The 17,483-nt window shown below is 44.6% G+C and overlaps 1 protein-coding gene across 1 annotated transcript in view; it reads left to right on the forward strand.

Annotated features, from left to right (window-relative positions):
• Positions 1–9,800, forward strand: part of SGPP2 (sphingosine-1-phosphate phosphatase 2) — a 135,185-nt gene extending 125,385 nt beyond the window's left edge. The window contains exon 5 of the mRNA XM_034955262.3: positions 5,547–9,800. Coding sequence (XP_034811153.2) covers positions 5,547–6,098 — 552 coding nt within the window. The 3' untranslated portion in view covers positions 6,099–9,800. The remainder of the gene's footprint in view (positions 1–5,546) is intronic.
• The last annotated feature ends 7,683 nt before the right edge of the window (positions 9,801–17,483 follow it).

Genomic DNA, 17,483 nt, shown 5'->3' on the forward strand with positions numbered 1-17,483 from the left:
CCACAAGAGAGGAGAGGCTTGTTTGCAGTGTGAAACTCATTGCACCTGGCTCTCCTCCTCCCCTCAGAATTCTTATGCCTTTAAAAACACACAAACAAAATGCCCTCAGAGCCTCAGGGGTGAGATTTTATCACACCAACCTGTGTAGAGGACACAGTGAGGGTCCTGATCCCACTCGTGTGGAAGTTGAAAGGCAGATACTGTTTGGAAGAGGAGAGACTGAATTTTATCTTACTTTTTAAAAAGAGGTACTATATTCACATGATACAAAATTCAAAAGGTACACAGGGCATCCTGTGAAAAGTCTCCTTCCTGATTGTACCCAGCCATCCAAGTAGCACCTCTGTGTATTCAAGTGAAAGAGTATCTCTGTATCTGCCCAGCTTTTAAAAATGGAAATGGTAATATACTGTATGCACTGTTCTGCACCTTGCTTTTTAAAATTTCTTGTCAGAGCTTCCTTGTTCTTTGTGCAGTGGCATAGTATTCCACTGCGTGGCTATATCATAGTTCAATTTCACTAGTCCTCTATAGGTGGAACTTGGGTTATTTCCACTGTGATGCTATTACAAACAATACTACAACAGATAGCTTGTAAATATGTCCTTTTAAACGTGAGCAGTTATATCTCTAAGGTCAAGTCCCAGAATGAGATTGTTGGGCTGGAGGATAAATAAATGTGTAATTTTTAAAACTATTGACAGGCTCCTCCTCATAAATGTTATACCATTTTGCATTCATATGATTAATGAAAAAGAGTCCCAGTTCACCCCTACAGTTTCATTAACAGAACGTTAAACCTCCGCATCTCTGTCAGCAGGGACAGGCGAGGAGTTGATTCTCTGCACGGTTTGTGTGGGAAGGTGGAGAAGGGAGCAACTATACTGGGAACCTCGCCAGGGGTCCAGAGCCTGCTTTGCAGACAGCAGCGGGCATTCAGTGGCAACAAAAGAGCCCACCAGCTTTTTATTTTTGTTTACGTGTCTGAAATATATTTTGAAATTTTAATTTAAAAACTAGCAGTAAAATTGACTTTGTTTGGCATAAAGTTCCATGAATGTTAATACATGTATTGATCTGAGTGACCCCCGCCACGATAAAGAACAGTTGCATCATCCTCAAACCTCCCTCCTCCCATCCCTTCGGAGTCACAACCTCCCCCTACCCTCAAACCCCTAGGCAACTGCTAATCAATTCTCCATCACTATGGTTTTATCTTTTCGAGAATGTTAGCTAAATAGAACCATACAGTATGTATCCCTTGGAGCTTGACTTCTTCAGTTCAGCATAATTTCCTGGAGGTTTCATCCAAGCTGTTGCATGCATCAGTAGTGTGTTGCTTTTTACTGCTGAGAAGTATCACAGTTTATTTACCCATTCACCCATTCAGGGGCATTGGGGTTGTTTCCAGTTTGGGCTGATTATTAATAAAACTGCTATAAGCATGCATGTACCATTATTTGTGGGAACATAAGTTTTAATTTCTCCCTAGCATAATTTTCATACCTTATTATAAGTAAGCTTAGGGATATTTTCATATATTTAAGAGACATTTATATTTCCTTTTCTGTTAGCTGCTCATTTCTTTTATCCGTTTTTCTTTTTGGTGGTTGTTGATTTTTATTTTAGAAAGATTGGTTTAAGGGAGCTGATAGGACATCCAGATGGAAATGTTTAGCATTCAATCAAAAAATGCAGGCCTCAATTTTGAGAGAGAGGCTCAAAGATGTGGATTTGAGAGGCACACTGATAGGGAATGGAGAGTTGAAGCCAGGGAGCGATGTAAACTCGAGAGAAACACACAAGGCTCAAAGACAGAATCTGCAAATGCCCATGTTTAGGATGCAGAAAGAGGAGGATGTAAAGGAAGAAACCAAGAAAGAGACTTCTTAGAGGTCACAGAAGAACCAGGCTATTTCAGGGCAACATTAATAAAAGCTGAATTTTAAAGGTCTGATAAGTAAAGGGTTTAAATCCCAGAGCACAATGTCAAGAGAAAGAACATCTTTCTCCAAGAATTCCAAGTAACAGGCCGGCAGTTCATTCTGATTGTTGTAGCAAGGTCACATGATTACCCCTGCGCTATTCACCATGAAAGGAATTCAGTGCGTTGATTGGCCTACCTAGGTCATGTGCTTCAACTCCATCATTTCCCAGAACCTCATGGATCCCCAAGGGGAAATATGGGGCTGTTGGAAGACTTAGATGCTGAAGAAACAGCCAATGAATGTCCAGTGAGTGGCCTTTGAAAGTGGCGTATCATCTGAGTGCAGGAGCTTAGAAGCAGCTGCACATTAAGTTGAGAGACTGGAGGCAACATGTGTAGAAAACCCAAAGAGTTTGGCTCAATTTTGGTAACCAAGAAGCCTATATGAAGGATTTTTCTCCCCAAAATTAAGGCAATATCAGTGCATATTCATACACCCAAGAAAAGAAACCACGGGGAGGGAGGCTGCAGAGATGGTGAAGCCTGAGGGGATGGTGAAGGGGAACTGAAGTGCATACTGGTAAAGCCCTGGAGCCAGGTGCAGGCGGTCAGGACACTCAACTCTTCCTCTGAAAGGCAGTCTCCCCCCCACCCCCGCTCCGTCCACTCTCACTCCCCCCCATCCACTCTCACTTCCCCCACACCCTCACTCCTCCCCTGACCACCCTCACTCCTCCCTCCCTCACTCCTTCCTCCCTCACTCCTTGCCTACCACCCTCACTCCTCCCCCATCCACCCTCACTCCTCGCCCATCCACTCTCACTCCTCCCCCATCCCCCCTCACTCCTCCCCCATCCCCCCTCACTCCTCCCCATCCCCCCTCACTCCTCCCCCATCCCCCCTCACTCCTCCCCATCCACCTTCACTCCTCCCCCCACTCCTCCCCCATCCACCCTCACTCCTCCCCCATCCACCCTCCTCCCCATCCACCCTCACTCCTCCCCATCCACCTTCACTCCTCCCCATCCACCCTCACTCCTCCCCATTCACCCTTACTCCTTCCCATCCACCCTCACTCCTCCCCATCCACCCTTAGTCCTCCCCATCCACCCTCACCCCTCCCCATCCACCCTCACTCCTCCCCATCCACCCTTAGTCCTCCCCATCCACCCTCAGTCCTCCCCATCCACCCTCACCCCTCCCCATCCACCCTCACTCCTCCCCATCCACCCTTAGTCCTTCCCCATCCACCCTCAGTCCTCCCCATCCACCCTCACTCCTCCCCATCCACCCTCACTCCTCCCCATCCACCCTCACTCCTCCCCATCCACCCTCACTCCTCCCCATCCACCCTCACTCCTCCCCATCCACCCTCACCCCTCCCCATCCACCCTCACTCCTCCCCATCCACCCTCACTCCTTCCCATCCACCCTCACTCCTCCCCATCCACCCTTAGTCCTCCCCATCCACCCTTACTCCTTCCCATCCACCCTCACTCCTCCCCATCCACCCTCACTCCTCCCCATTCACCCTTAGTCCTCCCCATCCACCCTCACTCCTTCCCCATCCACCCTTAGTCCTCCCCATCCACCCTCACTCCTTCCCCATCCACCCTTAGTCCTCCCCATCCACCCTCACTCCTCCCCATCCACCCTCACTCCTCCCCATCCACCCTCACTCCTCCCCATCCACCCTCACTCCTTCCCCATCCACCCTTAGTCCTCCCCATCCACCCTCACTCCTTCCCATCCACCCTCACTCCTCCCCATCCACCCTCACTCCTCCCCATCCACCCTCACTCCTTCCCCATCCACCCTTAGTCCTCCCCATCCACCCTCACTCCTTCCCATCCACCCTCACTCCTCCCCATCCACCCTCACTCCTTCCCCATCCACCCTTAGTCCTCCCCATCCACCCTTACTCCTTCCCATCCACCCTCACTCCTTCCCCATCCACCCTTAGTCCTCCCCATCCACCCTTACTCCTTCCCATCCACCCTCACTCCTCCCCATTCACCCTTAGTCCTCCCCATCCACCCTTACTCCTTCCCATCCACCCTTACTCCTTCCCTATCCACCCTTAGTCCTCCCCCATCCACCCTCACTCCTCCCCATCCACCCTCACTCCTTCCCCATCCACCCTTAGTCCTCCCCATCCACCCTCGCTCCTCCCCATCCACCCTTACTCCTTCCCTATCCACCCTTAGTCCTCCCCCATCCACCCTGACTTCTCCCCGCCCCCGTCCACCCTCCCCACTACAGTCAGACAATCTTTTTAAAGTGAAAACCCAGTCATGTTGCTACCCAGTGAGAGCTACTTCGGGGCCTCAGGCTGCTCCCAGGATGTAGTACTCATGGCGTGGGTTGGACTTTAGGGCCCTGTGTGAAGTGGCTCCTGCCTGTGTTCACTCTCTCTCTCCAGCCCCCAGGGACCATCAGGATCCCTCACTGGCCTCTTTCCCTCTGAAATAATGGTAACTGCCTGTCTCTTTACCAGACCGTGAGGTCCAGGACAGGTGGGGATGGTGTATGTTTGGTTCACGTGGATCCTCTAGCACTGTGTTTGGCAAACAGTAGGCACTCATACATGACCACTGTATGAAGGATGGATGGATGCCCACTAAACTGTGAAACTTGCTGTTGCCTTAGTGATTATTTCAAAGATCTAATTCTCACCCATTGTTTATCCAAATCAGATGTCATTGTATTAGACACTAAGCAAGAGAAATAAATAATGAAGTTATTAGAAAAAGCAAGACCAAGTCTTAGAATTCTATTATACATATAGGAAAAAAAGAATATATGGAAACATGCAAACTTAGGGAAAGTGCTTAACTCTAGGTATTGAAACTAAGAATCGATTAATTATATTGTGCAAAGAGAAGACTAAGGAAAGAGGGAAATGTGGGACATCAAGGAGTTAAAGATATTTTAAGCAGGGAAGGAAGGAGGCGATGGAAGAAAGCAAGCCACTGTTCTAAAGAATGGGATTAATTAAATAAAGCATGGTACAACTGCTCAATGAAATTGTATGCACGCTATTTGAAATCCTGTCTCTGAAGGTGGGGTAGTAGTGTCAAGGCTGACGCAGAAGAACTTTGGTGCTACCACATCCAAATGTCTCCTCAAACCACCCCAAAGGAACATGTCCTCTACATAACACTGATGTGCTTACTGTGTATATTTGGCTCCCCCAGAAGCGAGCTTCCTCCGTTAGCCAGCCTGCAGCCCAACCCCCAGGTGGATGAAAGGATGGTGACACCTCGGTGAAGACGGTGACAGTATTTGTGATATAAGTGTCGAAATACTAGATTTATATAAGTTTGAAGGACAATGAGATTACAGTTATTCATTAAGAAAACAAATACAGAATTTATTCCAAAAGGTAAAAAAGGTGAAAGAAGATATGTAACATGAGTAGTATGGTTGTTAGAAGCATTTTTTCGTATTTTCACTTCAAAGTTTTAGAACTTTACATTTTCTTTGAACATGTACTGTAAAATAAAACAATGCAAAAACTGTGTTTTAAATATCAAATTAGCCATACTTGATTCAAATTATACCTGTATACAAGGAAACACTCATTGGTTCACACTGTTCTTTTCTCTCCTTCCCAAAGGATGTGCTGGGTGGCGTCCTGATCACCGCACTCCTCATCGTCCTCACCTACCCTGCCTGGACCTTCATCGACTGCCTGGACTCGGCCAGCCCCCTCTTCCCCGTGTGTGTCATAGTTGTGCCATTCTTCCTGTGTTACAATTACCCTGTTTCTGATTACTACAGCCCAACCCGGGCGGACACCACCACCATTCTGGCTGCCGGGGCTGGAGTGACCATAGGATTCTGGATCAACCATTTCTTCCAGCTTGTATCCAAGCCCACTGAATCTCTCCCTGTTATTCAGAACATCCCACCGCTCACCACCTACATGTTAGTTTTGGGTCTGACCAAATTTGCAGTGGGAATTGTGTTGATCCTCTTGGTTCGTCAGCTTGTACAAAATCTCTCACTGCAAGTATTATACTCATGGTTCAAGGTGGTCACCAGGAACAAGGAGGCCAGGCGGAGACTGGAGATTGAAGTGCCTTACAAGTTTGTTACCTACACATCTGTTGGCATCTGCGCTACAACCTTTGTGCCCATGCTTCACAGGTTTCTGGGATTACCCTGAGTCTCAAACAGTTGGAAACTAGCCCACTGGACATGAAAGCCAAGACATAGGAAAATTATTGGTAGGCAAATCTTGACAACTTATTTTTCTTTAACAACAAAAAAAGTCATACGGCTGTCTTGCTACTACCAGATAAATGATGCTGCCGTGTGAAAGGAAAAACTGTCTCATAGCGGTCATTAGTCTGTAGTGGTTATGCTACAGTTGAACCCAGGCTAAAAACCATAATCCGGATCTTTAAAGGCACACCCCCACCCCGGCCCCTGCTCCTCTTTCTGTTGCATGGACTTTGGACCTAGTCATGGGCTGGCAGGAATTGTGGCCTGGCTTAGGAATAGCTATGAGCCCCACTGGGTTCTGGAGAGCCAGTAGAGATGGGGTGATCTGGGAGGCTGGAGGTAGAGCCTTTCTTTTCCGTTACAACCTTGCCTAGCATGGAGTCTTATTTCTAAAATGGGAACTTTGGTCTAGGAGAAGGGGTGGCGCCATATGAAACTGCATTCCTTGGACAGGGTGACTTCCTTATCGTTTATTTGGTGTTTTTTTGTTTTGTTTTGTTTGAGACAGGATCTTGCTCTGTTTCCCAGGCTGTATTACAGTGGCACAATCTCAGCTCACTGCAAACTCTGCCTCCCGGGCTCAAGCAATCCTCCTGCCTGAGCCAACTGAGTAGCTGGGACTGTAAGCATAGACCACCATGCCCAGCTAATTTTTGTAGAGACAGGGTTTCTCCATGTTGCCCAGGTACGTCTGAAACTCCTGGGCTTAAGTGATCCACCCACCTCAGCCTCCCAAAGTGCTGGGATTATAGGCATGAGCCACTGTGCCCGGCCTCCTCCTTGTTATGATCAAATTAGACTGTGCCTGGTTGGGTGGTAAGATCACTCTGAAAGAAAGCTCACTGTGAAGAGATGAAAGGTGGAGGCAGAGCTGTGAGGTCATGGGGAAAAGCCTGCTTTCCTTATAAGTCCTGCTGTTCATGTTGGAATAAGGATCTGCTCTTCCTTGTTTCCATGCATTTTGCAGGATTCCAGGTACCATTACCACACTCTTCTGACCCATGAAACCAACTGGCTGCTCACACATCACCAAACAGGTTGGGGGTTAGCCTTCAGCACAGGTGGATACATCTGGGATTCACTGAGAGTCCTGCCCTCTCCTGCCTCCTAGTGGTTTGGGACAGGCCCTCTGCCCATCGTCAGCAGTTTTTTGCTTTCATACAAACCTGGAAGGCACTGGCATCTGCCTAGGAAAGTGGATCTGTGAAGAACAGATGAACTCAATCCTTTCTGGAGTCTGACAAAGAAGGGATAGGCTTCCTTGACATTGCCTGGTCCTGACAAGGCCTCCCTGACATTACTCCTCCAATTTCACAGTTACCTTCTGTAAATCTATTTTCTCATCTACTGAATAGAATCAGGCGCCCTTTTTGTCTTCCCACCTCTTATCTCTCGGCAATTTTAAGGGGAATTAATGCAAGAACAACTTTAGTGTCTCTTGGGAAAACAAGCCAACCAAATACAAAACCCATTAAGCCTACTAGGGTGAGTCCTCTTAACATGGGAAGGCGATGATTATGCAAACACCAGAGTTCCCTCCTCTTCAGTTCCTAAGAATAAAGAACAGGTATCAAGAACTTTCTTTAAAGTTAGTGTAACTATAGTTAACAAAGTATCCATTGAAGTTTAGTGCCTGTAGGACTGAGCCAGTGCTTTATCAACCCAACACATCATCACCATGTGCATACTCTGGAAAAAAAAATAGCTCCCTTAAAAGTTACAGAGGCTCTTAACGTGTTAAAACCGAAAAATCACATTTTTCTTGATTTCAAATATGTTCTACGGCCTTACTGTTGGGATGATACTTAGTATGTAACTTAGCATTCCAATTTCTCAAGAATTTTTAGGCCGGGTGTGGTGGCTCATGCCTGTAACCCCAGCACTTTGGGAGGCCGAGGTGGGCGGATCACGAGGTCAGGAGATCGAGACCATCCTGGCTAACACGGTACCCCGTCTCTACTGAAAATACAAAAAAATTAGCCGGACGTGGTGGAGGGCGCCTGTAGTCCCAGCTACTCAGGAGGCTGAGGCAGGAGAATGGCGTGAACCTGGTGAGCGGAGCTTGCAGTGAGCCGAGATTGCGCCACTGCACTCCAGCCTGGGCGACAGAGCGAGACTCTGTCTCAAAAAAAAAAAAAAGAATTTTTAGCAAAACATCCTGTTTTTACTTAAAATTCTTCTCATATTTATTATAGTTAGAAGGCAAAGATGATCAAGATGACCTGCCGTTTGACTGCTTTTACATCAAACTCTGCCCAGTATTTGCAGCACAACTCAGGGGAAGGGCCTTAGCTTACAGGTACTCCCAGCCTTCATCTGCCCCTGCAGAGCAGTAGCAGTCAGCTGGATGCGGCACTTTTCTGTATTTTCATCCACACAGCTGCCCAGCCAGAGTTCGCAACACTGGATATTTACACCAAATAATTGTGGTTGACTTGTCTGAAGCCAACTGACAAAAGGATCAGCTTTTCCCACTTGTATTTTTTAAAAAGAGGGATTGTGATCATTGTCACAGAGTGGGTGCTGGCCTCTCATATATATGATATATATATATCATTTTATATATATATATATAATATACATAATTTTTACTGCTGTCTCTAGTTTTAAGTCCCAACAATAGGAAGGCCGATCAGCTATACTGATATATTTAAGGCTGCACTTAACTAATTTGGGTTGAGGATGAATATATCAGCCACAGCACATTAAAGAATGAGCCAAGGATTTGTCATGGTTGGTCACTTTTTAAAGTATTTGATTACTGCAACTGGAGAATGAAAAGTGTATATTGGTGACGCCAACCTCAGTTTTTGAGCACTCCTGCTCTGTGGTGAGACTCAGACAAAAATTCATCGGGGTGAAAAAAAAAGGCATTACCTGATTCACACCCTTGTCTTGCTAGCCCTCTTCCATTCATTTCTCACAAAGCACTTTGCTCTGTTAAATCCTCTCTCAGTCTCACACCATTGCCTGCCCCTTCAAAGGGTATGGTTCAGGCTCCTTTCAAGACATTTGGAGTTTCTCTCTGGGGAAAGAGCACCCCCTACTGGTTTGGCTTCAGTCTAGGTCCACCGTCCCTCTCGATCTGGCATCTTGGAGATTAATTTAAAAGGCAAGCTCACCACAATGTAAGCCTATGGTCTGGCCAACCTTGCTTTTGGGAACTGTGACACCAAAGCCCCCAGGACTATCTGCCTCTCCAGGAGCCAGATAGAATGACATGCCTTTTTCCTAATTGTCCACATTCCACCCCCAACCCACTGCCACTGTGGGCCAAGCCATCCGTCTTGCAGTCTTCATCTAAAACAGCTCTCATTTCATGCCAGTTGTGCTCAAACCTGCACCGTCACAAGATATTCAGAAGATGAAAACGTAGAAGACACCCCTGAATTAAAAACACTTACATAGCAGTGGCTGGAATTACTCCAAAACGTGCCCAGTGCTCGCACTGTAACATGGGATTTTCTCACCCAAATAGGCAACTCATGCTTCCTGAGTGTAATCAAAGCATGTGGTGTTTTGGGGCCATATGCACCAGGTTTCTATTTTAGAAACCTTCAGCTGTCTTGCTTATGTACCGTATGTAAATTTATTCTTTTTAAAAATCACTTTGATTTTGACTTATTAAATGCTTTAAAAGCCAGTGTTCTGTTTCCTTGCATTTTTTTCTTAACGTAGACCTTTTTCTCTGAATTCACTGGACCTGAGTTGAAAAGGGGACAAAAATAAGAGGCAGGCTACATAATTCTCTGTTCCTGTCATAATCCAATCATGTGCAAATGTTGGAGAGCCTTGGAGGACCCACAGGTGTGGTAACAGGAAAGAAGTGGCATGTTGGGATCCTTAAATCCCCTCCTCTACTCCATGATACTAAAGAACCTCCTTTTACTTTATATGGAGTTAAATGTCACTATGTTTTGAAAGGTAAATGTTGTAAGTTTTGCTAGTTAAGGTAAGTAAAAGGTTTTTAGAGATGCGTTCTCTATCTGCTGAACCAAATAAACATAACCGTAATTCAAATTCACAGCGTATCACTGCAATGATGTGGTCTGCCTTTAAGCATCCCAAATTTGCTATTTGAGATGGTACATACAGTTGACACTGCCCCTTATTTGCAAGGGCAGACCTAGGACTCTATTTGTACTTTGAGCAGGACGTATGAGATGTAAAGCTCCAACCTATCCTGTGCAGTTTTCGCAGGACAGAGAAGACACAGGGGCAGAGAATTACAATTCAGGAGCCAAATGGTTAAGGCTGTAGGGAAGAGAAAACAACGACATGGGAACTGGGAGGAGGGATAGACTGCATGAGCGAGGTTTAGAGAACAGATGGGGTTTGCACAGGGAATGTGACGGGAAGTAGGTAGGAGATGGTATTCCATGGCTAGAGAACAGCGTGTCTGAGGCACTTCCCAAACACCTCCAGCTCTTACAAGAAAAAAAACCAAACCATGTTGGTGATCGTAAGAATAACAGTGGTGGTGGTGGTGGTGAACTAAAGGATGAGCATAGGGCTGTGACACTGCAAAATCAAACCACACGAACAAGAAGTGTGAGAAGGCCCTCCCAGAGGGGGTGACGTCCAGAGGTAACTTCACAGACTCCTTTCATCACTCCTCATTGAAATACAGTTGCCCCTTGAACAACTCGGAGCTCAGGGGTGCCAACCTCCTATGCAGTAAAAATGCATATAACTTATGACTCCCCCAAAACTTAACTACTAATAGTCTGCTGTCAATGGGAAGCCTTTCTGATAGCACAATCAGTAGATTACCACATATGTTATAGGCATTATATATTGTATTCTTACAATAAAGTAAACTGGAGAAAAGAAAATGTTAAGAAAATTGTAAGGAAAATACATTTACCCTTCATTAAGTGGAAGGGGATCATCACAAAAGTCTTCATCCTCATCTTCATGTTGAGGAGGCTGAGGAGGAGGAAGAGAGGGAAGAGGAGGGGTTGTTCTTACTGTGTCAGGGGTGGCAGAGGCAGGAGAAAATCCACATACCACTGAATGTGTACAGTTCAAACCCATCTTGTCCAAGGGTTAACTGTACTCACCAGTCAGCCCGAGCACCTTCCCCGTCTGCAATCTCTGCACGCACAGCGTCATTCCCATCCTTCTTGTTCCTCTCTTGGTGGACATGACCAACAGCTGGGACCTCCTTCTGTGTCCTTCATGCCCACTCCCTTCCTCCGTCTTCTCTTTGCTCAGTTCCCTGAACTAGTCATGTGAAACTTCATTTTCAAAATATTTTACCATGATCCTGGCTCTTCAGAGAACTTCAAAATGCTCCAAGTCTTTCTTTAATGATTGTGAATGAAGCCCTCATCCTCTAGTAAGAAGCTACCCAAGAGCCAAGTGGAACAGCAACATACACATATCTCATTTGAGACAAGAGATGTTTTTTCCTCGAAGCTGCTTGTGTTTTGATTTTTTTTTAACTTGAATTTTAACTGCACGTATGGGTTTGCCATTAGAATTCCAGTTAAAATTTGGATTCTTCATTTCTGTGAACATAAGGCTTTAATGGGTGACTCTGTGCACACCATGCATCCATTGTTTTCTTAAAATGAGACACACCTGTAGTACAGACTTGGATATTTACAGAATGCACATTAAGAAGAATCAGAGTTAAATGTAGGCCATGAAGAGAATGCTAAATTCTTAAAACTGTAGCCACGTGAGACAGGGAGCTATACAAAGCCAAAAATAATTCTTTTTCCACACCTGTCTATATGGCATGCAAAAAAACCAAGAAAAGTAAGGATGTAGCTAAGAGTTCCACTGTAATGGTTCTTTAACACACGCACTCAACACATCTGCTGGCCTTGCTCTCTGTATGGCAAGCCAGATTCTGCCCATTGCAGGTGTTCAAATGTCAATGCCTCTTTAATATACACAAAGATGGCCTCAGATCATTAGGGGTGAGCCAGGGTGAAAAGTGGGTGCTGCCTTAATGCCCATGCCTGCAAGAGTCTTGTAATCTACCTGTATCCATGAGTGCAGATAGGAGTGAAGCCTCTTGGGCTTCCAGTCTGCAATGTCTCTGTCACGTGGAAACCTAATGGATGCCACTGTGAGTGGGGCCAATTATGCACAGTGCACACTAAACACAGATCATTTTAGCCTTCCTAACTGGCCACTAATAAAAAGACGCTGAAGTATCCTGAAGATCAAAGAGAGATTTCCACCATACCTCAATACAAACCCCAGTCCGGGCCTCTGCATGACAGGTGTTGTGCCTAGTGTTTTACACAAGTCATCTCACCTACATGATTTGCTTAAGGGGCACCTCTCTGTCTGGCTCTCTTGTCTCATCTGCCCCAATGTCACCCAAGTGCTCCTTGTTTAAATGTTCTGCCCAAGACTCACAGCCAAAAAATCTCTAATTAATCCCACCTATCTCCACTGGGGCTTTTTCTCTGACCTTTCCAGCACGAAATGTGACTGTTTATTCCGTGTGTCACAACTGGTTTCTTGTCAGCCCTAAGTAGTTGGTTATTGTAGGGACAGGCATATTTTATTCCTGACAAAAAGCTGTGCCATGTGGAAAGCAGAACATTTCTTTTGCTATCAGGCTTGATATCAACCAGGCACACTTTCTCCACATCTTCACCTTCCCACCTAGAAGGCCAGATTTACTTCATGTCTGCAAGTCCTCTGATTCCAGCGGTGTATGCGGCAGCTCTCTTGCATAGCCTTGCCAGCGCTCCTAACGTGATGGATTCTTCCGAATGTTTTTTCTTTTCTTTTTTTCTTTTTTTGAGACAGGGTCTCACCGTGTCACCCAGGCTGGAGTACTGTGTGGTGCAATCCTGGCTCACATGGCAACTACAGGCGCACACCACGCCTAGCTAATTTTCGTATGTATGTATGTGTGTGTGTGTGTGTGTGTGTGTATATATATATATATATTTTTTTTTTTTTTTGTAAAGATGAGTTTTGCCATGTTGCCCAGGCTCGTCACTAACTCCTGGGCTTTGGTGATCCGCCTACCTCAGCCTCCCAAAGTGCTGGGATTACAGGCATGAGCCACCACACTGAGGCTTCAAATGTTTTCTCCTGGAGATTCATGCCTTTCCTGCCTTTCTTCAACAGAAACAAGGAAGGCCAAACCTTACAGACGAAGAATGAAAAGCTTGAGTGTGAACCTTGAGTATATTCTTAGCACACTCCATTAGTCACTTCAGAAGAAAAAAAAACCTACAGGGTTTGGCCAGACATAATTCAATTAGACCCTTTGCTGGAGATACTTATTCAACCCACAGTCTAGCTACAATATTCACTCATCCTTTCTGCCTACTAGAAAGCCAAAGCAGAGAATACCTGAACATGAAGTAGACATCGCGGAGACTCAAACCACTTTGCTTCTGCGTTGCCCTTCTTGCTGCCTGGCCCATTTGTCAAGCACAGTCATTTGGCAGCTCTTCTTTTATCCAAGCAGGTCGTGTTCCCTACATGGACTCTGGTCAGGGCAAAACACTAGGCACAGCACCTGTCAAGCGGAGGCCCGGACTGGGGTTTGTATTGAGGTATGGTGGAAATCTCTCTTTGATCTTCAGGATACTTCAGTGTCTTTTTATTAGTGGCTAATTAGGAAGGCTAAAATGATCTGTGTTTAGTGTGCACTGTGCGTAATTGGCCCCCCTCACAGTGGCACCCATCAGGTTTCCATGTGACAGAGACGCTGCAGACTGGAAGCCTAGGAGGCTTCACTCCTATCTGCGCTCAAGGATACAGGTAGATTAGGGAACTGCTGCAGACTGTCCCAGAGGTGTACTGCTGCCTGGCATTTTATCATGCATGCCACTCTCTACTTTTTGAATGCAAGTTTTCAATAATGTGTTTTAGTTTGCTGGGACTGTCACAACAAAAGACTATAGGCTGGGTGGCTTCAATAAAAGAATTTTATTTCTCACAGTTCTGGAGGCTAGAATTTCAAGATCAAGGTGCCAGCAAAATAGGTTTCATTCTGATCCCTCTCCTAGCTTGCTGGTGGCCACCATGTTGCTGTGTGGTCATATCACCTCTTCTGTATGTGTGCGCCAGGTAGGCAGAGAAACAGAGCAAGCTCTCTGGTGTTTCTTCTTATCAGGCCACTGAGCCTTTCATGAGGGCCCCCCTCTCATGACCTCATCTAGCTCTAATCACCTGCCAAAGGCCTCATCTCCAAAGACCATCACACTGGAGGTCAGAGGGTCAACATGAATTTGTGGGGATACATTCAGTCCATAATAATATACATAAAGTTATTCAAGGCCCTAATAACATAATAAGCCAGAACTTGGATATCAGATGGGTCAAAGGCTTTCAATGCTTAGGAGGCATATTCTGCTTAAGGCAATGGTGTCCCTTGAAGGCTATCTGTCTGCTTTTGGATAAAATGGACAGAAGGGCCAAAGTCAATACTCAAGTATTAGGGTTAGTGATGTTATATAAAACACCAAGCACAAATAGATTAAGATTGAGAAGCAAGATTGTGAGTAATGGTCTCTCTTACCAAGCTGATGAGCCCATCATTGCTGAGAGCAGGGGCAGTGGTTAGGCTGGCTGTTTTGTAGTAGATTACTCCTGTTTAAAATGTGAGAACAGTCATTCAACATGTTTTAAATTCAAAACACATCCTTTGACCTAGTGACTTCTACATCTAAGATGTAAGGTACTGGAATAATATATAGTTCAAGTACAAACGTCACATCAAAGAAATATCTAATGAACTCTATGCATCTCTGAATGTGTCTGTCAAATGTGGATATTTATACAGTCTTGCACCCATTAGGACTGGTTTTCCTTGGGGTCCTAAGCCAGTGCTATTTAGCAGGATAGGGGGTTCATTGGAGCAGTGTTTATAATTGCAAACAGTTGGAAACAACTGAATGTCCACCAACAGGGGAATAATTGAACAATTATGGACATCTGTACAATAGAATATTACCTCATTTAAAAGAATGAGATAGGTCTATAGGCACTGACCTGAAAAAATGGGGCATATTAAGTGAAATGTCATGAGATATATGTAAAATAAAAAACAAAACTTGTTGCAAACCAGTAAGTAGAGCATGACCCCCAAAAATGTGAGCAGGTGTGTGTGGCTGACTGTATATATCAAGGAAAATGTCCAAACTAAGGAAACAATACAGGCTAAATTGTTAACAGCAGTTAGTTACCTCAGGGAATCAGGAGGAAGAAAGGTAGATTAACTCAGTAAGGCCATAGTTTGCAGAGTTTTTTTAAAGTATTGGACTTAACAATTTTTAACTTTTTGTTTTCCATTATTTTTATATTTTTAAAAAGTGTAGAAAGTCCCATTATTTACTTTCGCATAAATAAGTAAATAATGCAAATCAGTGAGTGGTCTGTGGACTCCAAGTCACTCCTATATAGTGTCTCAAACTCATTTATTGGCTATGTGACTTCTGAGTAAGTTATTGATCTCTCTGAAACTCAACTGTTTTCACCCTACACATCAGGGAGAATTCCTACTCTCATACCGTTATTAAACCAAAAAAACTAAAATGTGAAAAAAGATCAATTCAAAAATAATTTAAAAACAGAAGAGCAGGCTGGGCGCCTGTAATCCCAGCACTTTGGGAGGCAGAGGTGGACAGATTGCCTGAGGTCAGAAGTTCGAGACCAGCCTAGCCAACGTGGTGAAACCCCGTCTCTACTAAAAATACAAAAATTATCCAGGCATGGTGGCACACACCTGTAGTCCCAGCTACTCAGGAAGCTGAGGCAGGAGAATTGCTTGAACCCAGGAGGTGGAGGTTGCAGTGAGCCAAGATTGTGCCATTGCACTCCAGCCTGGGTGACAGAGCGAGACTCCGTCTAAAAAAACAAAAAACAAACAAAACTAGAAGAGCACTGCAGGACTGTGAGGCTGTAGTGGTAGAATTTAAGTTTTTTCTAAGCTAGAACAAAAATCAATTCCATTTAATTTTCACTTTAATACTAGAGCTCCCAGTTTTTACTAAGAAGGTGTGCATCTTCTGTAATAAAGGCTTTTGGCAGTACTCACAGACTGCCCTGGCTCCAGTTCAAATGCTTCACCAGGGACAAGTGTAAGATGATCTGGCTGCAGAGCCTCGACTCATGAGCTGGATTCGCTTCTTCCAATGCAGCCGACACTGTTTTTCTTCCTACCATTTCCTGCTTCCGAGGGCAGAAACATCTACATGATGCATGGAGTTGATCTTTCCCCTTTCATGCTGGGATATACAATTAGGCATTAGTGGGTTTTTCATTACAAGTAATTTTGGCCACCCCCAAAAATATCCAGGTGGGTAGCTGCTGACAGAACAAATGGTTCCACCTACTTCCACAAGGGCTATCATATGATGATCCATAAGCCATGATTTTAACTAGAGCGAACCTGAAACTAAGGGAGAATATATCATTAATAGCTGTGGACCAGTGAGCCACCTTGAGCAGAACTGCCAATTCTACAGTTCAGGCTATTTCTCTAGGCATTTATCAACTGGTGTTATGTAGTTAAAATCAGTAAAATACTACATGTTACATTACATTCTTTTTCTCCCAGCTTTACAAAGGTATAACCTACACCTGAAGTACACCTACCACCTCAATTAAGATAAAATTTCCATCACCCCAAAAAGTTTTCTCTTAACCCACTGCAGTCAGTTCTCTTTCCTGAGGTCCTGCCGACCACCTGCTTTTGACTTTTTTAGACTCTCAGGTAAATAGAATTAAATAGAGTCTTTTGTGTCTCTTGCTTTCACTTAGCATACTGTTTTGAAATTCATTCATGTTGTTTTGAGGATCAGTAGTTCATTCCTTCTTATTGCTGAGAAGTATTTCATAGTATGGATATACTGCAATTTGTAACTACTATAAGTAACACTGTGAACACTTGCATAAAAATCTTTGGCCATATGGGTAAACCTAGGAATAGAATGGCTAGATGGTAGGTGTATGTTTCAAGAGACTGCCAAGCTATTTTCTAAAGTCACAATGTAAAATGTTACATTGTGACTCACCAGCAGTGCATGAAAGTTCCACTTGCTCCAGTCTCAGCAGTATTTGATTTATGAATCTTAAATTTTAGCCATTTTAATGGGTATGCAGTTTATCATTGTGAATTTTAGTTGCATTTCCCTGATGACTAACGATGTTGAGGATCTTTTCAAGTGCCCATTCATCTGTCATCTTTTGGGAAATGTTTGCTCAACTCTTGCACATTTTTAAAAAACAGTTGTTTTATTTTTACTATTAAGTTTTATTATTAAGTTTTAAGAAATCTTTATGCATGCTGGATACAAGTCCTTTTGGCATGCATTATTTTTAGAGGGCATATTTCATT

Source organism: Pan paniscus, chromosome 13 (assembly GCF_029289425.2).
Source record: "Pan paniscus chromosome 13, NHGRI_mPanPan1-v2.0_pri, whole genome shotgun sequence".
In the NCBI taxonomy this organism is placed as follows: Eukaryota; Metazoa; Chordata; class Mammalia; order Primates; family Hominidae; genus Pan; species Pan paniscus.